General features: G+C 41.0%; 2 protein-coding genes and 1 long non-coding RNA gene across 3 annotated transcripts in view; 1 reads left to right on the top strand and 2 right to left on the bottom strand.

The window, feature by feature from the left end:
* The window catches only part of LOC117939998, a 14,147-nt gene extending 2,539 nt beyond the window's left edge, over positions 1–11,608 (bottom strand). Inside the window, exon 1 of the long non-coding RNA XR_004655690.1 lies at positions 11,521–11,608. This is a non-coding gene — a long non-coding RNA (uncharacterized LOC117939998). The remainder of the gene's footprint in view (positions 1–11,520) is intronic.
* On the top strand, positions 7,778–23,366 carry LOC117939990 (chloride anion exchanger-like). The gene is made up of 21 exons (XM_034865367.1): positions 7,778–8,051; positions 8,817–8,990; positions 11,082–11,221; positions 12,440–12,550; positions 12,635–12,795; positions 13,213–13,377; positions 14,010–14,162; positions 14,470–14,552; positions 15,897–16,044; positions 16,134–16,247; positions 16,929–17,006; positions 17,103–17,198; positions 17,303–17,409; positions 17,515–17,584; positions 18,790–18,882; positions 18,981–19,076; positions 20,356–20,583; positions 21,203–21,257; positions 21,747–21,892; positions 21,982–22,041; positions 22,978–23,366. Exons 2-21 carry the CDS (start codon positions 8,860–8,862, stop codon positions 22,996–22,998), a joined length of 2,256 nt encoding a protein of 751 aa, XP_034721258.1. The 5' UTR covers positions 7,778–8,051; positions 8,817–8,859; the 3' UTR covers positions 22,999–23,366.
* A 457-nt stretch (positions 23,367–23,823) lies between these two features.
* Positions 23,824–23,874, bottom strand: part of LOC117939984 (E3 ubiquitin-protein ligase Hakai-like) — a 9,696-nt gene continuing 9,645 nt past the window's right edge. Inside the window, exon 9 of the mRNA XM_034865360.1 lies at positions 23,824–23,842. Coding sequence (XP_034721251.1) covers positions 23,824–23,842 — 19 coding nt within the window. The remainder of the gene's footprint in view (positions 23,843–23,874) is intronic.

The following is a 23,874-nucleotide window of genomic DNA, read 5'->3' as shown; positions in this document are numbered from 1 at the left end:
ATCCCCCAGTCCTCACTAAGACCAAAAGACTGGATCACATCCCCCAGTCCTCACTAAGACCAAGAAACTGGATCACATGACTCTAGTTCTGAAGTCTTTACACTGGCTTCCTGAGCCTAAAAGAATTGATTTAAAAATACATATGCTAGTTTATAAATTCTTAAACGGTTAAGGGCCAAAATACATTTCTAATCTGCTACTACACTATGACCCCCCTAGACCTGAAGCATTTTGTGTTGGGGTGATGAGGGCAGGTGGGGCTCGAAAATTCCTCCTTCCCCCGATTTTACTATGACCTTATACTGACAAAATCAAGTCTGTGTTTTGGTAAAAATGTTTTGTATAAATTGTTTCCTTCTGTAAATTTGATATCGGAAAGGTGAATTCAATCTACTTGACCAAAGCCTTTTAAGTCAGTGACAAATCCAAGCTGCATTTCCGTTTTAAAAATTCAAGTTTCAATGTTGGTAAAATATTTTGATTCAAAAGAAGTCTTTCGTCCACTACAGGCAGAAAGCTCAATCTGGTAGTGGAGCCGTAAAAACACCACATGCCAAACAAACTACTTAACAATTGCCTTTCGACTCACTGACTGATCACATTTACTTGATACAAAATGTCTATATTGATGCTTTTACGTGGCTCGTTGGTCGTTGGTTCAACTCCCGGACGAGCCCTGAAAGCAAGAGCTGTAACTATCCAAGTCTGTATTTTAAAATCCACTTTAACGTTAAATTAACCCAGATTAGGAGCAAGCTAAATTTTATCAGAGCATGTTGGCAATTTGTCATTTCCTGCTTCAGAACAGAAAAAACTGGGAAAAAATAAGAGGAACAAAACTGGGAAAAAATAAGAGGAACAAAACAGGGAAAAATAAGAGGAACAAAACTGGGAAAAAATAAGAGGAACAAAACAGGGAAAAAATAAGAGGAACAAAACTGGGAAAAAATAAGAGGAACAAAACTGGGAAAAAATAAGAGGAACAAAACTGGGAAAAAATAAGAGGAACAAAACTGGGAAAAAATAAGAGGAACAAAACTGGGAAAAAATAAGAGGAACAAAACAGGGAAAAAATAAGAGGAACAAAACTGGGAAAAAATAAGAGGAACAAAACAGGGAAAAAATAAGAGGAACAAAACAGGGAAAAAATAAGAGGAACAAAACAGGGAAAAAATAAGAGGAACAATGAGCAGGACTCTCCTTTTTCATTCGTCGCGTCTCTGACTAGAGCTAAGATGGAGGAGTGAAAAGTAAACTAGTTTCCTCAGGAATGGAGCAGAGTAGAAGTATAAAGTAGAAGGAAATGCAGTACTTTGTAGTTGTTTCCCACAGTAAAAGACAAAAGGCTACTGTAACGGCTGCCATCTTGGTCATTTGGTTAAAGGGAATGGGTCAGGCTATTTGCTGGAGGGTGTCAATGACCTCACCTTGCATCCCGCTGCTGGGCTTCACCTGTCACCTGTCTCCAACACCTGCTGCCGGACACCTCTCTTTTTAATTAAATAATTGGTCATTTCTTCCCACTTTGACTTTTATCCTCGAATTTAATCTGTTTTTCATTTTTTAACCCCTTTCCAAGAAGTTTCTATATCAGAAATTTTGGGTTTCTTTACATAAATTGTCCCAAAAAAGTAACGCGCATGGTTCCCAACAACGCTCCTCTCAAGTTAAATAAATAATCAGTTCAGTGCTTTCATTGGATTTGTGTTTTTTTTTGTCAATTTTATAGCATTTGGAGAAAAAACAATTGGTAAAAGAACTTTTAAAAAAGGGTAAAGAAAAGAGAAAAATGTTAATAAAAGACTAAAATGTGAACAAATGTCAAATGCAGTGACAAAAATGTCCAAAAAGTTGAAACAGGCTCTCATAGCTATTCAACCAGCTAAGCTGCTGGACTCTCATTGGCTAACAGCTAGCCAATGAGAGCCTGGTAATCAGTATCCACTACCCAGCTCATGAATATTAATGAGCTGAGGCAGCATGACATCAGACTGACCAGCTGTTGTGATTGGTCTGATTTCTCTTCTTGTTTCTGATCGACATATCAAAAAAAAGTAAAATTATGATCACAAATTTTTTATTTATTGTTAGCCAAAACCAAAACAATTTTTTTTTAACTTTGTTTCATTTTCACAAAAAACATTTAAATTGTGTTATATGCTTCACAAAAAAAAATGTGATGGACAATCTCCATAGAAACAATTATATTCAACACTTTAAAAACGTTTCTTATGGTGCAATTTATTTTTTTTAAATTGCATTTTGGGCAAAATTTAGGCAACTTAGAAGCAACAATTTTACAAGTTTTCTCAGAAAACATGACACTTGTAACATAAACGCCTATGACTAGGTCAGTTAATCCTGCGTAAAAACTGTAAAAAAAAACTAAAAAATGGAAAAGTAATTGACAATGTCTTGACATTGTCTCTAAATATTGTAATTATTTGTAATTTCTTTTTAAGGCCTTGCATCCCGCTGCTGGCCTTTTCCCACCACCTGTCTCCAACACCTGCTGCCGGACACCTCTCTTTTTAATTAAATAATTGGTCATTTCTTCTAGTATAGTCACTTTTATCCTCGAATTTAATCAGTTTTTCATTTTTTTTAACCCTTCTGTTGTCTTGGGGTCAAATTGGACCCCTTTCCAAGAAGTTTCTATATCAGAAATTTGGGTTTCTTTCAAACAAATTGTCCAAAAAAGTAACATGGATGGTTCCCAACAATTTAAATTAATAATCAGGTCACTACTTTCATTGGATTTCAGTTTTTTTGTCAATATTATAGCATTTGGGGGGAAAAAAGTGTAAAAATTAGATGAAAAAGTCAATAAAAGTGACTTAATAGTGACTTAAATGTCAAATAAAGTGAGAAAAAAAGGTCCAAAAAGTGACAAATGTAAAAAAAAAAAAAAAAAAAAAATTTGGGGAGAAATTTCAAAACGCTAAAAAGAAGGCATCAAACGTTGAAAAAGTGACAAAGTCATCGGAGGAAAGACACAAAAGGTTAAAAAAAGACGACCAAAATGTTAATATTTTAACGTGTTCTTATTAAAAACATTTCTTATTGTGCAAAAAAAATATTTTTTAATTAATTAAAACTAAAATTTGTACAACTTGTCTCAAAAAAACACAACACTTGCAAGACGGACGCCTATGACTAGGTCAGTTAATCCTGCTTAACCCTTGTGTTGTCTTCCAGTCGACAGTGCAACTGTCTGTTTTTACGAAATTGCATTGATTTATTATTCCAAGATTTTTGGTTGTCTTTCTCAAAACTTTAGTTGCTTTTATCTTTGATGTTTTTGTCACTTTTTCTGCACCTTTTAGTGTTATTGTGGTTTTTTCCCCCCATGTTTTTGAAGCTTTTGCGCACATTTTTCCCTTTTTTTCAACGCTCTTTCAATCATTTTTTTATCCAAATTTAAAGAAAATAGTGGTCTTTTCATTTATTTCTTTGAAGAGCGTTGAGGGGAAGAATCAGCGTTATTTTTCTCAACATTTGTCGAAAGAAACCCACTACTCTGATAAAGACTTTATTTTTTAAATGGATCAAATTTGACCCGAGGACAATACAAGGGTTAAAAACTGTAATAAAATTAAAAAAAATGGAAATGTAATCTAGAATGTCTTGACATTGTCTCTAAATATTGTAATTTTTTGTAATTTTTTTTAAATTCTCTATAATCCACCCTGTTCTGGATGATGGTCTCCAACATCCAGTGGGATTTAGGGATCCACGTGGTATAAAAACCGACCTTTCGGCTCACGTGTGGATCTATCCTTACCTTTCATGTTGGTCTTCACTGTTATTAATGATTTCCCCCCAGCCCGTGTGAACCTGTAAACCTTGTCCTCCTCTTTGGCGTCCAAATACACCCTGGCGGTTCTCACTAGGCAAATACATAAAGACCAGAGGAGGCACCTGTAGACCTACACGAGGAGGTCTGATTGGGAGTTAAGTGACCTGTCTGCATCCATAAATCAGATTTTAACTGCTTCACATTTACACTTTTATCTGCATCTGCATCAGGGGGCTTTAAAAACTCAAAAACTGGGAAATTGCATGACATGTCTGCAGAAGTGGACGTCTGGAGCCGTGCTGTTGAGCTCCATTGGCACGCCATTGTCAATGATCTTTGATTGCATGTGTTATCTTTACGATGAATGCTTTATGTTTTGCTTTTTTTGACTTTACTGTGTGTAATCTGTCGAGTACTTTTAGGATTAGGGTAAAAAAAACAAGGATTTGAGTTCTGATTTTCAGAAGTCTGTCTTTTAATCCTTGTGTTGTCCTCAGGTCAAATTTACCTGTTTCAGAAATCAGAAATATGGATTTCTTACAAGCAAATTGCCCAAGAATAACGTGAATGATTCCATACAACATTCTTCAGGTAAAATGAATGACTACTTTCATTGAATTGTTGGGTGTTTTATTTAATCTTAGAGCATTTGAATTCTTAAACTAGTTAAAATAATTCATAATTTCTGCCTTTTTAACTGTAAACCTATGTATAATTTGATGTAAATGAGGTTTGTTGACCATGAATTCCAAGAATAAGTGTAAAACCTGTTATTAAACCAGCTCAGATTTTTTTTTTAAAAGCACCAAAAGCTGGAAAAAGTGACAAATAAATTAGAAACAGCGTCAAAAACATCAGAAAAGCAGCCGGAAGGACAAGTTCATGGTTAACGGGAAGACAAGGGTTAACTTAAAGAAAACCCCGTCTACTTTCTGAGAAAAAACTCCAAACCCAAATCCATTTTTACAGTCTTCCATGCTTTTGGGTATAAAATGTCCATAACGGTACATTACCCCAGCATTGCCTCGTACACCAACCCTTATCGTCACTGTTTATTGTGTGGAATGTGCCATAAAAACACCTTCAGTGTGTTGAGCCTCACTTCCCGACAGTGTTGAGTCCACACGTTGTCTTTAATCTTTAATCGGAGAATCACTTGAAGCAGCATCTACATTTCTTTCGATGGACTTTAATTCTTTTTGATTTAAAATCTAGTTTTCATGTAATGGGTCATGAAACGCACGGTTCCCCCAAACCTCTCTGCTTGCTGTCCGTAGTGAGGCTGTCTCAGCTTTTCCATCTAATCTAATCAAAGCATCTCTGAACAGGTGTCTCTGAACACCCCCCACCCCCCCACACACACACCTGGCACCTGGCACCTGGCACCTGGGGGGGGGGGGGGGGTTCAAAGTGTCAATGGGCCTTTTGCATTGACGATGTTTTGATGTCACTGTAGGAAAAAGTGTAAATAATGACATAAATGATGGTTTAATTGCATTAATAGCTGCTTCGGGTTCAGGTTTCATAGTCCAAGGTCTACCAAGGTCTATGAAGGTCTAGTAAGGTCTACCAAGGTCTAAGAAGGTCTAGTAAGGTCTACCAAGGTCTACCAAGGTCTATGAAGGTCTACCTTCAAGCGTCAGGGTTGTCAGATCTTTGTGTCTCCTCCATTTTCTCTGTCTTTCCACGTTGGACAATTGGCTAATACCTTGATTTCTAAGCCTGTCTCCTAAAGACTTCATTTCCCAAACAACTAAACTGCATTACATTCACGATGTGCAACGGCTGTTGCTCATGGTTACTGTTGTGTATTGACATGAAACCACTTGGTTAGGTTTGGGGGACAATTAGGTTTGAGATTTGACCCCTTAGAAGACTGCTATGTATATATATATGTATAACTTAAGTTACATTATATATGACTTCCAATAGGTCAACGTGGGACACAAACAGCTGTTTCCAGGGTTGTGATGTTGTAACACATATGTGTCCCTCTTCCAGGACAGATCCACGTCTCCTGTAACGAGGACAGTCCTGACTACAAGAGCAGAGCCCTTACAGTGTTGCAGTGTGAAGACCATGTCTTCCCTGACTCCCCAGCCCCCCTGTAGCCGTCTCATCACGTTCTGTCCACCTAGCAGGACAGTCCAGGACACTCTGTGTGGACAAGTTGCAAGTTCTTCTTGATCTTTTTGGCTGCTTATGGTAGTACGAGTACATTCTCTTCTGTCTGATAAGAAAGGAATGGGAGGCGGGGGGGGGAGCTCAGTCCTTACCACAGCGGCCCAGCGCATGACTCCAACCTGCGTCCCTTTGCTGCATGTCGTCCCCCTTTTATCTCTATAGCTAGCTATCAATCAAAGACCCAAAATTATTTTCACAAAGTTCAGAATGACACGTTTAAATCTGAGCATGCACGACTCAAATCTGCACCCGACTCCCATCGGGGAGTGACCATAGACCCTTCATTTTTTAATATTCATTATATCAATATATATATCCAGTCTGTGGGAGGGACAGTGGGATTCATCAAGCCGAAGAACACAGGTAGAAACAACTCTTTAGGAAGTTTATGAAGAACAAAGGTAAGAACATTCTTAGGAAGATATTGGTGATTAGGCCCATTGTTTTTAGGAGAATACTGCATGTACGTACCTTTAACAAATGTGGGTCAATTAAGGTCTGCAGTGTGATAACACACAGTTCAGCTTAACCCAAAAATGTGTAGCTTAATGTATTTAATTCTATGCCTTAAACAGAGATTGTGTACCATTTGTCCTCATTAATGCTGTCAGTGCAACGATTTTCAACTTCAACTGATCATAAAAGGCCAGAGACATTTTCAGGACCTTACACTGATGATAAGGTCTGCATTAAAGACAAAAAACTTGGGAAATTTGGAGGAACCTGACCCGATTTAAGCCAGGGGGAGTGCTGCACCATCGCCCTGACGTCCGTCCAACTGTGTCCCCGGGCCTTGGACATCAAAAAATGGACTGAGGAGACAAACTCGATGCAAACCCAGCTCTCACTAAACCCTGTGGTTCAGGTTTTAGAAAGGCAAAAACTAAGCAATCACAGCTAAGCTGTGATTGGACAGTCCCTGTTTCTCTTTTTTATCAATGGAAATAAAATCACAACAGGTGGAAAGTGGCTGACCTTGACGGATCATTTGTTCCGGCATTCATCAGATATCAATCGGTTATCTCTGAGCATGGTGTGACAGAACAAAGGCCGGCCGAAACCACCTGATCACCGCCATCCAATCAGATCATTTTATTATATATATATATATATAGTTTATTATCATTATTTGTGTGATTGTGGAGTTATTGTTCCTGTGAGTGAGAAGACACACTCACAGTCCCATATTCACACATGAGCACAAATGCACACCTTAAAAACACGACACGTGCATTCACAATTATGCACGTTTTCTGTCATGTACTGTCACAAGGAGATGCATTCATGTATTCATGTATTCATGTATTCACACATCTGGGTTCCCACACGCACGTTTCCCATGAACCTGGTCTGAACTGAGCTCGATCCTGGACAAACAACGGGGGCAGGCCTTACCTCCCCACTTAATTCTGAGTAGACACTTCGATAAGATTGCACTGGAACCAGCAAAACCCCCCCTCACACACACACACACACACACCTCCCACTCCTACAGTTTGTGCTGTTTCTTATCCCTTCGCCTGGTGTTGCCAGTAAGCGGAAGGAAAACTCTCTCTGAAAACATAAAAAGGTCAGTTGAGTTTTGAGATGACTCACAGATTGACCCCTTACGTTATCTGGGCCGATATCAGAGTATCAGTGTGTCTTATCGCGCGCTGGATAAATGAATCTAGGTTCCTGCAGGGTATTTTTCCCCTTGAAGTGGACTTTTCCATCCTGAAAAGCTACTTGCTTTCCACTCCGATGACCCTACATCCACCTCCTCCCCATCCCATCGGTGCAGTATCTTCCAAAGGCTCTCTGGGGGCGGAAGAAACCTCCACTGAAAGTTGCAGGTTAGAGATTATCAGTAAGAACAATGGTCAAGGATAAAGCAGGCGTCCGTCGGAGCTGTTGTGCCAAACATCATAATTGCTGTTAATAATTACAGCCTTGATAAGCAGCAGCAGAGAGGGGCATTTATGGACGGCAAAGCCAGCTGAGATCGCAGTAGATCTCCAGGAGCAGGACGAGGAAGGAGGAGACGGAGGGGACGGTTTGGATGTGAGACAGATTAGGACACTGTCAGGTACGTGGGACAATCTGCACTGCTTTACACCAGGATGTGAAAGTTACTGGATAAAGAAACTGTACTGTTGGTTGTAAAATCTCTGAAATCAGAAGCAGAAGTCCAGATGTGCTGATGTGTTTTCTATGGAAGCGGATCAGGGCCACATGTGCAAGATGTGTGTGAAAGTCTGACTTGTTAGGGGTTAGGGTTAGGGTTAGGGTTAGGGTTAGGGTTGGGGTTAGGTCTTCCATACGAAGTCTTTTTTCTGACTTTGTATGGAACGGATTAGGGCCACAATATGCAAAAGGCATCAGAAATCTGACTTTTAACTCAGATTTCTGACTTTCAACATGTGGCCCTAATCCTTTAATTATTCATAGAAGCAGAACGTTGTAAAAGCGACTCTTTTGACCCTGTTGTCTCCTACGAGGTGATGCTTTCCCAAAGTCCTGCTCTTCTTCTTGCTTTCGTGCCTCGCACTTTCAACTCAGAACCCAAATCCATTGTCCACATGTGGCCCTTAATCCTCTCCGGTAAGTTCTGGCTCCAGTTGATCCAGAAGGAGACACATTTCAGCGCTAAAAGCCTCCACACCAAGCCTCTGTGGTGTACTTGTTTCTAGAGCCCAAATAGAGCCTGACAAGTCCCTACCTGGCTCATGTACCTGCCCCTATGTTTGCGGGCCTGGTCCCTTTGTAGTTCCCTGTTAATGTGATTTGATAAGTGCTGTTCAAAAGCAAGACGGGAGCCTCTTCCTGACCTAATGTGGTTAACGGGTCTCAGAGCCACTAACGAGGCAGCAGCAGCGGCGCCCCAGGCAGCAGAGATGATGCGTTCGGGAGCGAAGCAGTACGTGGTGGCCCGGCCGCTGTACTCGGAGGAGGCCTTCGCCCAGGACCACGACAAGGTCTACAGGCACGGCAAGACCATGCTGAGCCACGTCAAGGACTACTTCACGTAAGGAACCCACTTTCACTTGGTTTTGAGTTCCTGTTCACTCATTTGTCATCACAACTGACCCTTGGAGTCTGGTTAGGCCGAGACACTGAAAGGGGTCGGGGAACGAGACAGAGGACTTGAGTTTCTGGGTGGAGTTACTCTTCTTGTGTCAGGAGTTAAAAAAAAAGCTATTTCATATAATTTTGGACAATTATTTTTGAAAAAGCTACAGCAGCATCAAAAAGATGCTTTTTTGTGATCAAATTGTTTGCGTTTTTTCTGAAATTATTAACGGATTCAAACAAAGGACACTCCAAAAGTTTGAAGACTTCAAACAGCAAAAAGATTAAGAGTACATTGGTTTTATTCATTGGTTCAGGAGCTGCTCCTAAGCCTTCTAGTGCTGCAGTTCACATGGCTGCCCCGCCAAATTAAGATGAATACTTCTTTAATAAATGGTAATGGTTGAGATATCAAAACTGAAGAATTTGTTTCTTTGAACCAGTTTGTCATGCAATTATTTATTAATTAGTTAAAGTAAATCCTGGTAATTCAAATTTGAGATTACTCGTGATCAATCAAATACACATACTGTATACATAGATACACTGCATGTATAGACATACTGTTTATCTATATATACTTTTCATACATGAAATACATTTTGTTTGAGGCTTGGCTCCGTTTAAACAGTCAAATGGAGGTATAATCATGACATTTTATAAAGCTTTTGGTTTTAGCTTGCTTTAATGTACCAAAATAACACTGTAGCCCAATGCATTGAGTCCAATCCAGTGTGTATTCTGTATATATACAATATATATCCCTTGTACTTACTTTATTTTTGACATTTCGGTCCGCTGACATTCATCTGGTAAAATTCATATCGACAAAGATCGGACCTGTCTGTGAGACTTTTGTTGTGTAAGAACTTTGTAAAAGTAAATGTTGAGAAGGTTTAAGTATGCTTTACAATGACTTTTTTAAATAAATACATATTTGCTTTGTCATAGACGTAAAACGCTTAAAAAAAGTGACTCCTTTGACCTTGTTCTCCTCTACAAGTTGTGGAAAGAGTATTTCAGCTCCTTTACTTATGGAAAAGTACTAGTTCCACACTGTAAAACTACTTTGTTACAAGTACAAGTCCTGCGTTGAAAATGTTACTCAAAGTATTAAAAGTGAAAGTACTCAATGCAGAAAAATCCTCACATTTGAGAAACTGCAAACTAAATGTAGCAGAGTAGAAGTAGAAGGGGGCATGAAAAGAAAAGACCCAAGTAAAGTATCTCAAATTTGTACTTAAGTACACTCGTTGAGTAAAGTTGTACTCAGTTACATTCCCCCACGAGGCGATGCGTTACTTCAGCCCAACTCTTCTTCTTGTTTCCTGCCTCACACGCACCAACATTCAGCCTTAGCATGCAAATTAAATGAGGTATCTGTCTTGTGTAGTACTTGGTGACACCTTAAGTACGATGTACTCTTCTTTACTGCTGCCATGTAGACAGACATACATGGAATAATTAATACTCCAATACAGTGCACTCTCTCTCAATGTATTTATGATTTTGAGCTTGTTTTTCAAAGATTCCCTCAGGTTAACATACCAAAAGTGGGACTGGCCGATATGGAGAAGATATATATCAGATATCACAATATTCTTCACCAAATACCTCAATATTGAGCCATGTTGTAAGGGTTGAAAATACATCTTACAAGACTTTCTTACATCGAGATTTTAGAACCATAAGCATCAGTAATGTCTCACCAAGTGAAATCATGGAGAAAAAATGACTATTTCTTTTCCATTCTCAGTACTATGTTTACATGTATGCACAAAAAAAGTGTGATGTCAAAACCAATCCGCAATTCTTCAAATGAACCCTCAAAACAAAACAGATTTTTGGAGAAAATTGAGATAGTACTGCATGTGCTTGTTATGATCAACTTAGACAATGTAATTGTATATCACGATATCTCGATGTAGGATTTCATCACGATACGATTCCATTGAAAGACGATATATTATGATGTTGAATTACGGCCCAGCCCTAACCTGAAGCTTCAGAGACATTTACCATTGACTTTCTGTCTGGGCTGTTGCAGATGTGACGCCAAACGAGCCAAGAACGCAGCTCTCTCTCTCCTGCCGGTCATCGGCTGGATGAAGATCTACCGGATCAAAGAGTGGCTGCTCAGTGACATCGTGTCCGGGGTCAGCACGGGACTGGTGGCTGTCCTGCAAGGTGAACCTTTACCTTTAATAGTATCCTAGTGGAAAGTCAAGATTTCATGTCTTCTTTAAACCAAATAGATGGATAATAGATGCATGTCAGCTGCCCATGTCACTGGAAAACATCATCATTGAGAAAATAACAGTGACAAACACCTCACTTATTATGGAGGACAGTTGTATTCATAATTAAAATTAAAAGTCTAAAGAGGAAATCAAGAGCTCAAAATAAATAGTAGTAACGATGCTGAGTATTTTACGAGTTGGGAGTGAGAACGGGTTGATATGACGCCAACACAACCACAATGGCACTAATGCTGCGTTCCAGACACCGTTTTTAGCCCGTAAGTTACGACTTCAAGTCACGAGTCACACCGCAAACCCTTCTAGCTAGCGCTAGCTAGCGGCTAACAAATGAGCTAACAAATGAGCTAGCGATTTCGAGTCGGCAACATACTTTGGGCTTCATTTAATAAACGCAACCTGCAGAGGTACGCAATGGTATGTGTGTTGTTATGTTACAATGTGTGAAATTACTTTACGTCGCCTATTTATGTCTATTTATTTCTATTTCTCTCTCCAGCGTCCGTACAGCATCAACCAGGGTCGCGGTTGTCGTTTGTGTGTCTGTGTGACGTCAAAAACTGTGACTGGTGCGAGTTCATGAGTATTGAGTTATGGGTCTGATTGCCGTTTCAGGGAACTTTCACAGGTAGAAAGTTGGGAAAACACGAGTTACGGGTTGCCTGGAACGCAGCTTAACATAATGTCTAAAAGGTTAACTTATTCTGTTATTGGCAAAATGGCTGCCGGAGGCATCATGTGACCCAGAAGTCTGTGTGCAGCCCTCCATAGACCAACAACAGCAGAGCCAACAGTAACAAGGCCTGTCACGTCATGGGCCATCCCAGAGTGGGAGAAAAGGGGGAAACCACATGAATTATTCATTAACCCTGTCACGCGGAAAACACACTGGGACTGGCCCGTTACGTTATCAGTAGCCTCGTTCCCACTGCATGACCTGACCAAAGCAAGGAGACAAATGCATCTGTGATCACACAGGACTGGTATCGGTAGGAACAAAAATCCTGTGTTTGAACATTCCTTTAGACGAGTTCCTCCATTACTCATGGCGATCAATGACTTGATTTATTAGAAAAATCACTAGTAGTACAATAGCTAACAGCAACTACCAGAGAAGTGAAGTCATCATCTGTTTTTGGGGTTTCAGGTCTGGCCTACTGCCTGCTGGCCTCGTTGCCACCCTGGTACGGACTCTTCTCTGCCTTCTTTCCTGTTGTCATTTACTTCTTCCTGGGCACCTCCAGACACATCTCAGTGGGTAAGGGATACAACGAGTGCATCCCTAGCTGCTCCACAAAGGCTCCAACTCAGCTAATCTGCTAGCCAATCTCTCTTTCTCCAGGTCCATTCCCAGTGTTGTGTCTGATGATCGGCTCGGTGGTCACCAGGATAGTCCCAGACGAGGGTCCGGCCCTCAACATCACAGGGCTGGAGGGCCTGACCCGAGACGAGCAGAGGGTGCTGGTGGCTTCTTCTCTGACCTTCCTTACCGGGATCATTCAGGTGAAACACACTCACCACAACAACTCCGGCTATCCCTTTGATAGTCTCGCATTGACAGACCAGGAGAAAAAACCTTGGGGTTGTTTGCATTTCTTAAAACCAATCACAATCGACACAGCGACGGTGGCTCTGCAAAGTAGTCTCAGGAAGGAACTTGTTCTGGGGGAACATTTGCACCCCCGTAAAAAAAAAACCAATACAATAACGTGAGATATCTAAATCAGCTGATGCATAGTTAAACCTCACTAGATCTTCCCGGTGCATCTCAGTGTGTACTTGGTCCAACCATCCCAGAATGCTTATGTGGTGTAGCCAGACCTTACTCTACAGCGCTGTGGAGACAGGTCTGGCAATGCAAGACTACCGTGGCTTTTATATACTACCATCCCAACATCATGACCTCTCTGTCTCTTCCAGCTGGCGATGGGTGTCCTGCAGGTGGGCTTTGTTGTCATGTACCTGTCCGACACCCTGGTGTCCGGCTTCACCACAGCCGCTGCTGTCCACATCCTGGTGTCACAGCTCAAGTTTGTGTTGGGGTTGACCGTTCCAGGCCTCAGCGGGCCACTCTCTCTCATTTATGTAAGTACAGAACAACTTTCTTACTCATTCTCAAGGTCGGAAGTTGTAAAGATTAGGGGCTCAACCCAGAATTAGGAAGTGCCTGGGTCATGCAGCTATATGCACTGATTTTCAAGCCATTTAACATGAAAATGCCAAGTCCATGCGAAAAGTGACCCTGTAGTGCAGGGGTCTCCAACAAGAATACGATCCGTGGGCCAGAACGGCCCACCAAAGGGTCCAATCAAGCACACTGGAAAATATTTTATTCTAATTATTATCAATTCTAAATTTACCACTTTAATCTCAGAGAATATCCGATCAAATATTCATTCTTCATCATTCTGAAACCAAAACATCATAAATGTTGAGGATGACTCATTCACTCAGTCCCACCTGCCACCAAAAAAACAGGCTGCAATTGTCTGATGTTTAAACTTTTAAGTTAACGAATGTTGACGGAATAGGAATTCCTAATCTTGAAACCAATGTTGAGTTTACTAAATGAACAAGCGATATTTCCCCAGTGGTAAAAACTTAAAAGATTGGGGGCTTTTGAGAAAATATTGGGAGCTGGAGCCCCAAAAACCCCAGTCGTTGCCCCGCCCCTGGTCATTCGTCCATTTTACCTGACTTTTTGTTGACTTTTTCAGACCCTGGAGATCATTTTTAACAAGATCACCTCCACCAACGTGTGTGACGTGGTGATCTCCTTGGTGATCATGGTGGTGGTGTTCATTGTGAAGGAGCTGAACGACAGATTTAAATCCAAGCTGCCGGTGCCCATCCCCATCGAGGTTATCATGGTAAGCAACGTTGCCCAACATGACCCTTAAACATACATGGATTTCCATAGACTTGTAAGTTGTACAAACAGTAATAATGATGAAACAATTTGGGGTGTGACGTTTTATGACTGTGATGGTCCGGAGTGCCATCTGCAACCATGATTTATGGGCTTCCTGAGATCATTTATTGACACTTATGAGAAAGCACTCGTGTCAGTTCAAAGGATCGTTTTACACAACGTAAACCAGAAGATAGTGCATATCTCTCCTTTTGAAGCTAATCCTAGGAGTCAGGTCTAACAACTTTTTGTCATTTCTCCCCCAGACCATCATCGCGTGTGGAGTTTCATACGCGTTTGACTTCAAGACAAGATATGGCATTGATGTTGTTGGTCATATTCCAAAAGGGTACGACATTTTGCATTATAAAAGCTAAAAAATAGAATTTGTGTGTGTACAGTATGTCACCCCTGTCTCTCAAAAATAGCGTTTGCATACAACTAAACTGCATTCTCAATTACGATTGGTCTGCGTACGGAGGAGGGACATGGGACATTTACCCAGAAGACTGCTGTGTGTGTCCCGTGTGAACCCAGAGATCAAGTTGTTTTAACCTATGTAACATACTTTACTTATTACTTAACTTAACTAGGGATGTCACTCCATTAACATATTTCGTCTTGATTGATCTGAAATGAATCGCACATTTTTTAATCTCTTCTAAATGTTCTTTAACATGGATATTTTTCAAGCTTACTGGATGTACTTGTTGTTGCTAACTTTATTCAGATTGACAGAGTACGTGCAAATAACTTTAGTCTTGTAGAGAGAACCCTCTCTGAGGACTTTGAAACTAACCTTGCTGTTCGAAAGACCCTTTTCTTTATCCATCTTTATCCGCACGTTTAATGGGGATAAAAAAAAAAAAAAGTAGATTTGTTTCAATTCACGCTAACCCGGTTTAAAAAACTGCGACAAATTTCACAAAGTGCGCCTGGTACGCTAGCACACGGACTTGTTAAAACAAACCTAGTCCGGGGAAAAAATCATGAATTTAGAGTTAAGTTGTGTGGGAACATACTTTTTTAGGAGACAGGGTTGGTTATGTGCTTTGTAATACCTTGCACCCACTAACCAAAATCTAAATGTAGCTATGGGCAACGTTAGTTAGCATTAAGCTAGCCCTAAACCCCACTTTAGCTGCTAGTGTTAGCAAACAATAGCTAGTCTGAGAACAGTCTGTTAACATGAATAGTAGCAAATCTATGCAGGATTTTATAAACAAGAGTTATTGCAGTAGTTATGTTTTCCAGATTCTTGTCATTTATTGTACATGCTACTTTATATTTTCCAGTTTATCACCCCACCAACCTTAGTTCTAGCATATTCTAAGCTAGCCGTAAATCCCCATCTGCCGGCTACATTCCGAGTGTTAGCAACCGCTATCTAGCCTGCTAACATGACTATTCTCAAGCCTGTTAGTCCTCTAAAATGTTATATAATATTAATATAATATATACAATTTTAAAATCTACTGTCACTTTAGCGCCCCCATGGTGCACATAGCGCATACTAACTTTTTGCACCACTGAGTATTGGTGTAACATGTTTAGATAGTGTTCTCACTTTTTGTTAACCATGAACTTGATGACCCACAACCACAATGACAAATATCATCTGAGACTGAATTTAAATGGTATCAATGTTAAATATTAGGGAAACATTTCAACACGACAGACTATCTGTTCTCAGGTACGAGTCTCCGATAGCACCAAATCTGCACATCTTCCAGGAGACAGCGGTGGAAGCGTTTCCCATGGCCATTGTAGGTTTCGCTGTTGCCTTCTCCGTGGCGAAGGTCTATTCCGTAAAACACGATTACACCATAGATGGCAACCAGGTACGTACTGATGCTAAAATGTACAACATTAAAGAAAGAAGCTTCAGATCTAATCCGGGTTTAAACAACATTTCATGGGTTTTCTGTAGGAGCTGGTAGCTTTTGGAGTCAGCAACATCTTCGGCGCTTCCTTCAAGTCTTTCGCTGCGAGTACAGCTCTTTCTAGGAGTGCAGTGCAAGAGAGCACAGGTGGCAAGACTCAGGTAAACCATTACATCCTCAAATCCTTGTGTCCTTTTTGCCTTAATCCTAACCCCAGGCAAGTTTGTTTCAAATCTGAGACAAAGTCCAGTGAGTTCTAGCCACGTAACTAAGTACATTTACATTCTATTTCACACATATTATTGTGCTTCATGTAGATTTTGTGTACATAAGAAATGCCTGGATGTAGACTAAATTAGCAGAATGTTTCAGTGTGAGATGTGAGCGTTATTGGACGTACTCAACAGCCCCAAAATGCATTGCGGCTCTTAGTACTGTGAAATGGAGCTCAACAGTGACTGTCAGATAGATAAATAGATAGATAGATAGATATTGATCCCAATAAAATGGGAAATTACATGCTTATATAAAGAATTCTAAGAAAAACTCAACCAGTCAGAGACATTGCAGTTACGCTTAGGATTGTGGGTAACGCAGTACTTCTCCATGACCTTGTGAATAAAACGTGGTTTTCTTAACTAGACTTTTGGCTTCTACAGGGGCAAATCCTTATTGAGGAAATGAACAGGTTTTCTCTGTTGAGCTTGGTTGTGGACTGCATTTTTCTGCTGTGGTTTACAGTTGTCATACACTTTAACTTCAGATTAGTCTCTTTAAGCCATGTGGTCCAACAGGAGCCTGTCGTCTCTGGGGTTTAACACACCTGTTCTGTCCTGTTTCAGATAGCTGGTTTACTGTCAGCCATCATAGTGATGATCGTCACATTGGCCATTGGATTCCTCCTGGAGCCGCTCCCGAAGGTAAACCTAACGTCTCCCTAAATCCACCAACAAGCAAGGGAAGTCTTTGGAGTCTTGACTGGCTGAAGTCTGACCTTTGACCTGTTATTTTACAAGTCCGTGCTGGGTGCTGTGGTCATCGTCAACCTGAAGGGCATGCTGATGCAGTTCAGAGACATCCCGTACCTGTGGAGGAGAGACAAACCAGACTGTGTAAGTTCTCACATCTCTCTGCACTGTAAGGTTTATCATTGCCATTTTTTGCTAAAAAAGCCATATTTCCCCTTTTTGTGTTTCTTCCCATCATCCACGCCCAGGTGGTGTGGTTGGGTACCTGTGCTGCAGCCATCTTGTTGGGATTGGATCTTGGATTGGCTGCAGGCCTCGGGGTGGAGCTGGTCAGTGTGGTCCTCAGGGCTCAGTTGTAGGCATCTTTACTTGTTCCTCACACAAAAAACCAACCCCTCATATCTATTTTATCTCCGATTTAAAAAGGTTTGAAGTTTTTATATCCTTTCCTTTTTTTCAGCCCTCGCTGCAGTGTGCTGGCCAACATCAAAGGAACGGATATCTACAAAGACAGGAAGGACTATACTGACGTAAGTGTTTAGAAAGATAGATAGATAGATAGATAGATATTAATGATGCCAATAAAATGGGAAATTACAGTGTTGCGGCAAAATCAGTCACACAGCACAGATTATAAATATAAATGAAATACTGTGATACAATACACATACATACAATATACATGCAATTATAGGAATAAAATACAAGAACAAGTATTTGAATATATACTAGTTAGGAACACATAAATGTGCAACTGCTTAAATAGCATGATAAATATGTAAATAAACCAATGTGTGTGTGTTTGTGTGTGTGTGTGTGTTTGTGACTACTGTTAAAGGAATAGAGTTAGATAAGAAGACAAATACCACTTTAATACCTGTCCACTAAATGTGAAGCCACATCATGGATGCATAATAACTGGATATCAGACCCATGCGCCAAAAAAGCTTGATTCTGTGATATGTCTGTTGAATATGTGCAGTATTGTTTCTCCAGAGACTTTACATTGGGGTGACAAACAGGTTTTATAATCACTTTTTTCAAATATAAAATGTCCATGGACTAAAAATTCCTAAGTGGCCACTGGACAAATTTGGCTGCAAGGCTGAGCGCACTTCCTGGAGTCCTGGGCCACACCCTTAGCCCCTTAGCTTAGCATAAAGGCTAGAAAACAGAAAGAAAAATGTAGTATAACTCTGTCCAAAGGTTAAAGAAATCCACCTAGCAGTGTTTGTTTCATTCCTAATTGTCACGTGCCCCCCCCCCCCTTCCCGTTTAACTGCTAATTATCATTTTTAGACTCTCTTTCAATCTGGTTCAAAAACAAGAGATGCATGATGTGTTAATTAGTGATGTTTAGGAGGTTTTCCCCACTAATTTACAGGCTTCAGCTACATATTTAACGGACAAATAAGAGAGTGGCATCAGTCTTCTCCTCCTCCACACAGTGTTTATTGTAGTCTTGGCCAGTGGTTCCAAACCTAAGACCAAGGGAGCACCAGGGTCCCGAGAATCTCCCATTTGGTTGATTTTATTATTGCACTCATTCAGAATGAGCAGGAGGAGGGATGCCTTAAAAACACCTGTGCTGACAGTTTAATGTCTCTCATAGTTCTCATGGAAACCAGAACGGAGATAAGAATCACTTCTGTTATCTTTGCATTTTCCATTCAACAGCCTTGTTATGCTTTGATTTGGGCTATAACTAGGGTGTAAAGTTAATGATTTTCTCCAGATTTATGAGCCAGAGGGAGTGAAGATCTTCAGGATACCATCACCCATCTTCTTTGCCAACATCGAGTTCTTCAGGAGCAAGCTGGTGGAAGCTGTGAGTGCAACAAAAATAAGCTTTCATTTAGAAAACGCTCCATTTAGCTTCTTTTAGGTTGTAACGTAGGATCTCATTCACTCTCATGTGTTCCTTAGGTTGGATTTAATCCCCTGAGAGTGTTGAGAAAAAGAAATAAAGCCCTGAGAATGATCCGGAAACTTCTAAAGAAGGGAGACCTTCAATGGACGTCAGTAAGTAAAGACTTTCACGACAACAATGCTTTTAAAATCCCGTAAGTCTCCGTCCCTTTTATTTGAACCCTGTCATTGTTGTCTCTTCCTGTTTTGGTCTGAAATCTATTCAGGTCATAATAAAATAATATTTGGAGTGTGATAGCATTTTGCTCAACAGACGGTACAAGGTTCACCTCCACTTATCTTAGATGCAAGTATGTGTGAACATGATACGAGCAGGTCTGAGATGTCCTGAGGGTTTGTTTTCTTTGGTTTACTTGCCACTCAACATTTAAAACAGGCTGGAATTCTATCTTCTGGAATATAGCTGCTGAGCCAGGACCCTGTAAAAGGAAATCCTCCAAGGAGGCTTTCACACCGCCCTGTAGGGTTAGGGGTTAGGGTTAGGGTTAGGGGTTAGGGTTAGGGTTAGGGTTAGGGGTTAATATAGCAGCTGAGCCAGGACCCTATAAAAGGAAATCCACCAAGGAGGCTTTCACACCGCCCTCATTGAGCTCGACTGAAACGCCCTAGAGTTCATTTTCCACCTTGGTGCGGTTAGGGTTAAGGGTAAGGGGTTAGGTGTTGGGGTTAGGGTTAGGGTTATAGGTTAGAGTTAGGGGTTAGGGGTTAGGGTTAGGGGTTAGGGTTAAGGTTAAGGGGTTAGGGGTTAGGGTTAGGGGTTAGGGGTTAGGGTTAGGCCAATGCACTCGGATGGGCACCAAAAGTGGACCAAACAAGCGCACCGAGATCTGGTCTCAGTTTCAATCAAACCCTGGAGGGTTTGTTTGTGGGTAGAACATGATCTGACTTCTTACTTGCATTGCATGCTTACATTACCTTGCAATTGCGTGTGAATTTACGCCGTAGCGAGTAGGATGAAAGGGTGAAAATCAGCTTTTTTTTAACCAAAGCCAGCCCCGTTGTTCTTTTCCCAAACCCAACCCGCATGTCACGTTTCCTAAACCCGTCACGTTCTTCTCAGCGTGGATGTTTGCGTCCCCTGAGTGCAGCTTAGACATCTACGCGGAGAGCTCAAAATGGCTTAAGAAAGTCCTTAGGGTCCTTCAGAATCCCTCACCAGCTTCCCATCAGTTTCCATCAAGTTTCCATCCAAATGTAGACCAAATTTGACCCAAACTCCCCAAAATCAGCAAAGAAAAACGGTGATTGTGTGCCTCCATTCACATTTGATTTAATGATTCCCACCTTTCACGCTGTGTTGAGAAACGTTAGGCAAGAGTGCATGTGTTGCTTAAATTATTCAAAAACATAGACAAGTATTTTACCGTTACAGAAAGGCTTCCTGAACACCTCATGTGGACCCATCAAGGAGTCGGAGGATGAGAGCAACATGGAGGACCTGGACCTGCCCACCGACTTCAAGGACCTTCCGGTCCGGATCGACTGGAGCGCCGAGCTTCCCGCCAACATCGTGGTTCCCAGAGTGGACCTCCACAGCCTGGTCCTGGACTTCGCTGCTGTCTCTTTTCTAGACATCTCTGCTCTGAAGGGACTTAAAACGGTGAGTTGGAGGCAGCTCTTTTATATATCCTATATGTTTATATCCGTTAAAAAAAAAATCATCTTTATCTTTTCTGTACTGTCGTCTCTCCACTGGCTGCCTGTTGTTTTTAGAATCCATTTTAAGATCTTATTGTTTGTTTTTAAATCTCTGAATGGGCTGGCACCATCATATTTATCTGATATGCTGGTTTTGCACGCTCCAGTCAGAGCACTCAGGTCCAGGACCAGTTGCTTTTAGACTGTCCCAGAACCAGACTGGGACCCAGAGGGGACAGAGCTTTCTCGGTGGCAGGTCCTAAGCTCTGGAACTCTCTCCCTCTGAACATTAGAGCAGCTTCCTCTAGTCAGAGTTTTAAATCACTTTTAAAAACTCATCTTTTTACACTGGCTTTTAACACAAGCCAAGCTGTGACATTTTGTTGTTGTATTGATTTGAGCAAAGCTTTTATCTGTTGTATTTTTGTTGTTTCTGGCATATTCTGTTTTAGATGGGTTTTCCGGATATTTGTTATGAACTTTTATTATGTTGTTATCAATAATTGTACAGCACTTTGGGGCGGTAGTGAGTGTTTGTAAATGTACTTTGACCTTGACCTTGACCTTGACCTTTTCTCCAGGCGCTGAAAGAGCTGATCCGGGTTGAAGTTGAGGTCTACATCGTGGCTTGTGATCGTAAGTATAAAACTGGATCATTTAAAGTAATTTAAATAAACAGGAAGCACTTCCTCGGAGTGTTTTAACCACCATCTTTTAACTGAACTTAAGAGGACATTTTGATGCCTAAACCTAACTGTCATCGCCGCATGACGCTCCCTTTTACTGGCTAAACGCCACTACCCCGAACCCTGAAAGCACCATCATCTGACAGTGACAATATTTTTCAAATTTAAAGTTCAATGGCACTATAGACTGTCCACGTTACAGCGATTTACTTCATTTGAAATACTTTTCAGGTACAGAGTGGTCTGTTGGTGACGTAGCATTCAACACTTTGATGGGGGGGGGAATTAATTTGTAATGTGTAGACCAGAGAGGAAATCCCATAAATCCCATAAATCCCATAAATCCCATAAATCCCATAAATTGCACCCTATGCACGACCGATACTTGTCATTAATTCCAATTAGACCTCTCTGACTGACGTCTTCTCATCTCCTGCAGCTTACATCCTGAAGAAACTGCACGACTGCTGCTTCTTCGATGACGAAGTCCAGTCGTCCATGTTCTTCCTCACGCTGCACGACGCCGTGCTGCACATCCTCGACAAGCACCCCGAGTCCAAAGAGAAGAGATATGACTATGACAGGGTGAAGACACGTTGTGGTTTGGTTAAAAAACCCAATGCATAACACAGTAGTAGGAATAGTGAACTCATGTCAAATTCCTTGTTCTGCAGATTATAACCACGGTCACAGTTCACCACCCTGAAGGCAGTCTGAGGAGCAGAGATAGAAACGTACGTATCCATTTTTGTTATTATTTCTTATCACCATGTCCTGTACTTCATGCTTTTTGTTTCATCTCATCTATTGGTTTATTACTGCGAAATTTCGATTAAATTCAGTTGCGTTACTAGTTGCATCCGCCATTGATATTCTTTGATTGGAGCTCATATTGAACCATTTCCCCATGTCACCACGCACAACAGTTAAATGATCTGAAGAAATACTGATAGTGCAGAATCAGGCGCGCTGATTCCGGACATTACCCCGAGGAGCCAGACATTACCCTGCCGGCTCCAATGCAAAAGTCACTGTAATGTCCGATCAAGCCCATGTGTGGACGGAGCAGCTCGGAGAAAACAAAGATGGCGGATTTACACAAAGAAGACAACGACAGTGAGATTCAGGAACTTGTGGACCTACTGTAAATCCTCTGTTACGTTGACGTCTGCACCTGATTTGTCGGACATTGCCCCGAGTTTGCATGAGAAAACGACTACTGCTTCTTCCTTTTTTTAACAGAAACATGTCTTCTTTTCCTTCATTTAACCCATTGTCATTTAACCCATTGTCATTGTCAGAAGACAACGACAGTGAGATTCAGGAACTTGTGGACCTACTGTAAATCCTCTGTTATGTTGATGTTCAAGTCCCCCATTCTCAGCCCGTAGGGAGTTGGGTTGGGAACCGGAGGGTCGCTGGTTTAAGTCCTGCCAAGGTGCTCTTGAGCAAGGCACCAAACCCCCAACTGCCATTCTATGGACAGCCCCCCCCCCCCCCCACACACACACACACACACACACACCCATACCCACACACACACGCCCCGACCTCTCTCCATTAGTGCATCCAGGTACTGAGCATGTGTGTGTAGTTCAGGCCTGTGTGTAATTTACAATCATCATTATCAAATGTGATGATGATGATGATTTCTCCTTCTTCAACCCCAGGCTCCAGAAACCAGGTTCTAGCCTCTGAATGAGAAGATGAGGATTTCTGGGAGAAAACGCAGAAACAGACCAAAGATCACGCTGTCCAATACACCGAGGTAGTGAATAATACACACGTTTGACAATCTAAGTTTACACACACTGTGGTTACTGTAATGTAACAGAACTAATTTCATGCTATTGCTTTTTTTATATTGTATATAGTGAATTTGTAGAAAATATAGGTGCAATATATTTTACATGTTGTATTGTTATATTTTGAGATGACGTGAGAATAATAATTGACATTGTTGTTAAAATAATGTCTGTTTTGGGACCAAAGCAATGTGAAAAAGACTGAATGTGCAGTGGTTGGAATATTAAAATAATCATTTTACCACTCAAAATAACGACGTTCAATGTTTCTGTGTATTTTTTAATAAGTGGTAGCTTCAGACTGTCCAAAGGCTTGCTGTGTGGAACCTTCTTTGTTAATTAAAGACATAATATGTGATATTTCTGCATTCAAATGTCTAAAAATGACTATACCTACATTTAATATATGTTATGGTTGTGTCCTTACATTATCCCAAATGTTTCCAACAATATTCAAACCCAGGGAAATCAGCAATCAGCTTCATACTTTCACATTTATGTCTTTATATAGCACTAAGACCTGCTTTATGATACAAAAAGACATGTCACATTTTAGAATATAGGACCATAGAGGAACCCTAAAGTAAACCATATAGGGGCTACAACTGCACTGTGATAGTAGTAGTAGTACAAATGGTAGTACTTGTTTGTTTTGATGCACCGTGAGAAACAAAAGGCCCAGATCTGAGAGCAGGGGACACCCTGAGACCATCAGAACATAAGCTCACACCTGAGAGCAGGGGACACCCTGAGACCATCAGA

The sequence above is a fragment of the Etheostoma cragini genome, unplaced genomic scaffold, assembly GCF_013103735.1.
Source record: "Etheostoma cragini isolate CJK2018 unplaced genomic scaffold, CSU_Ecrag_1.0 ScbMSFa_1523, whole genome shotgun sequence".
Classification (NCBI taxonomy): domain Eukaryota; kingdom Metazoa; phylum Chordata; class Actinopteri; order Perciformes; family Percidae; genus Etheostoma; species Etheostoma cragini.
The sequence above is the reverse complement of the archived record's forward strand: the minus strand, read 5'-3'. Positions and strand labels throughout refer to the sequence as shown.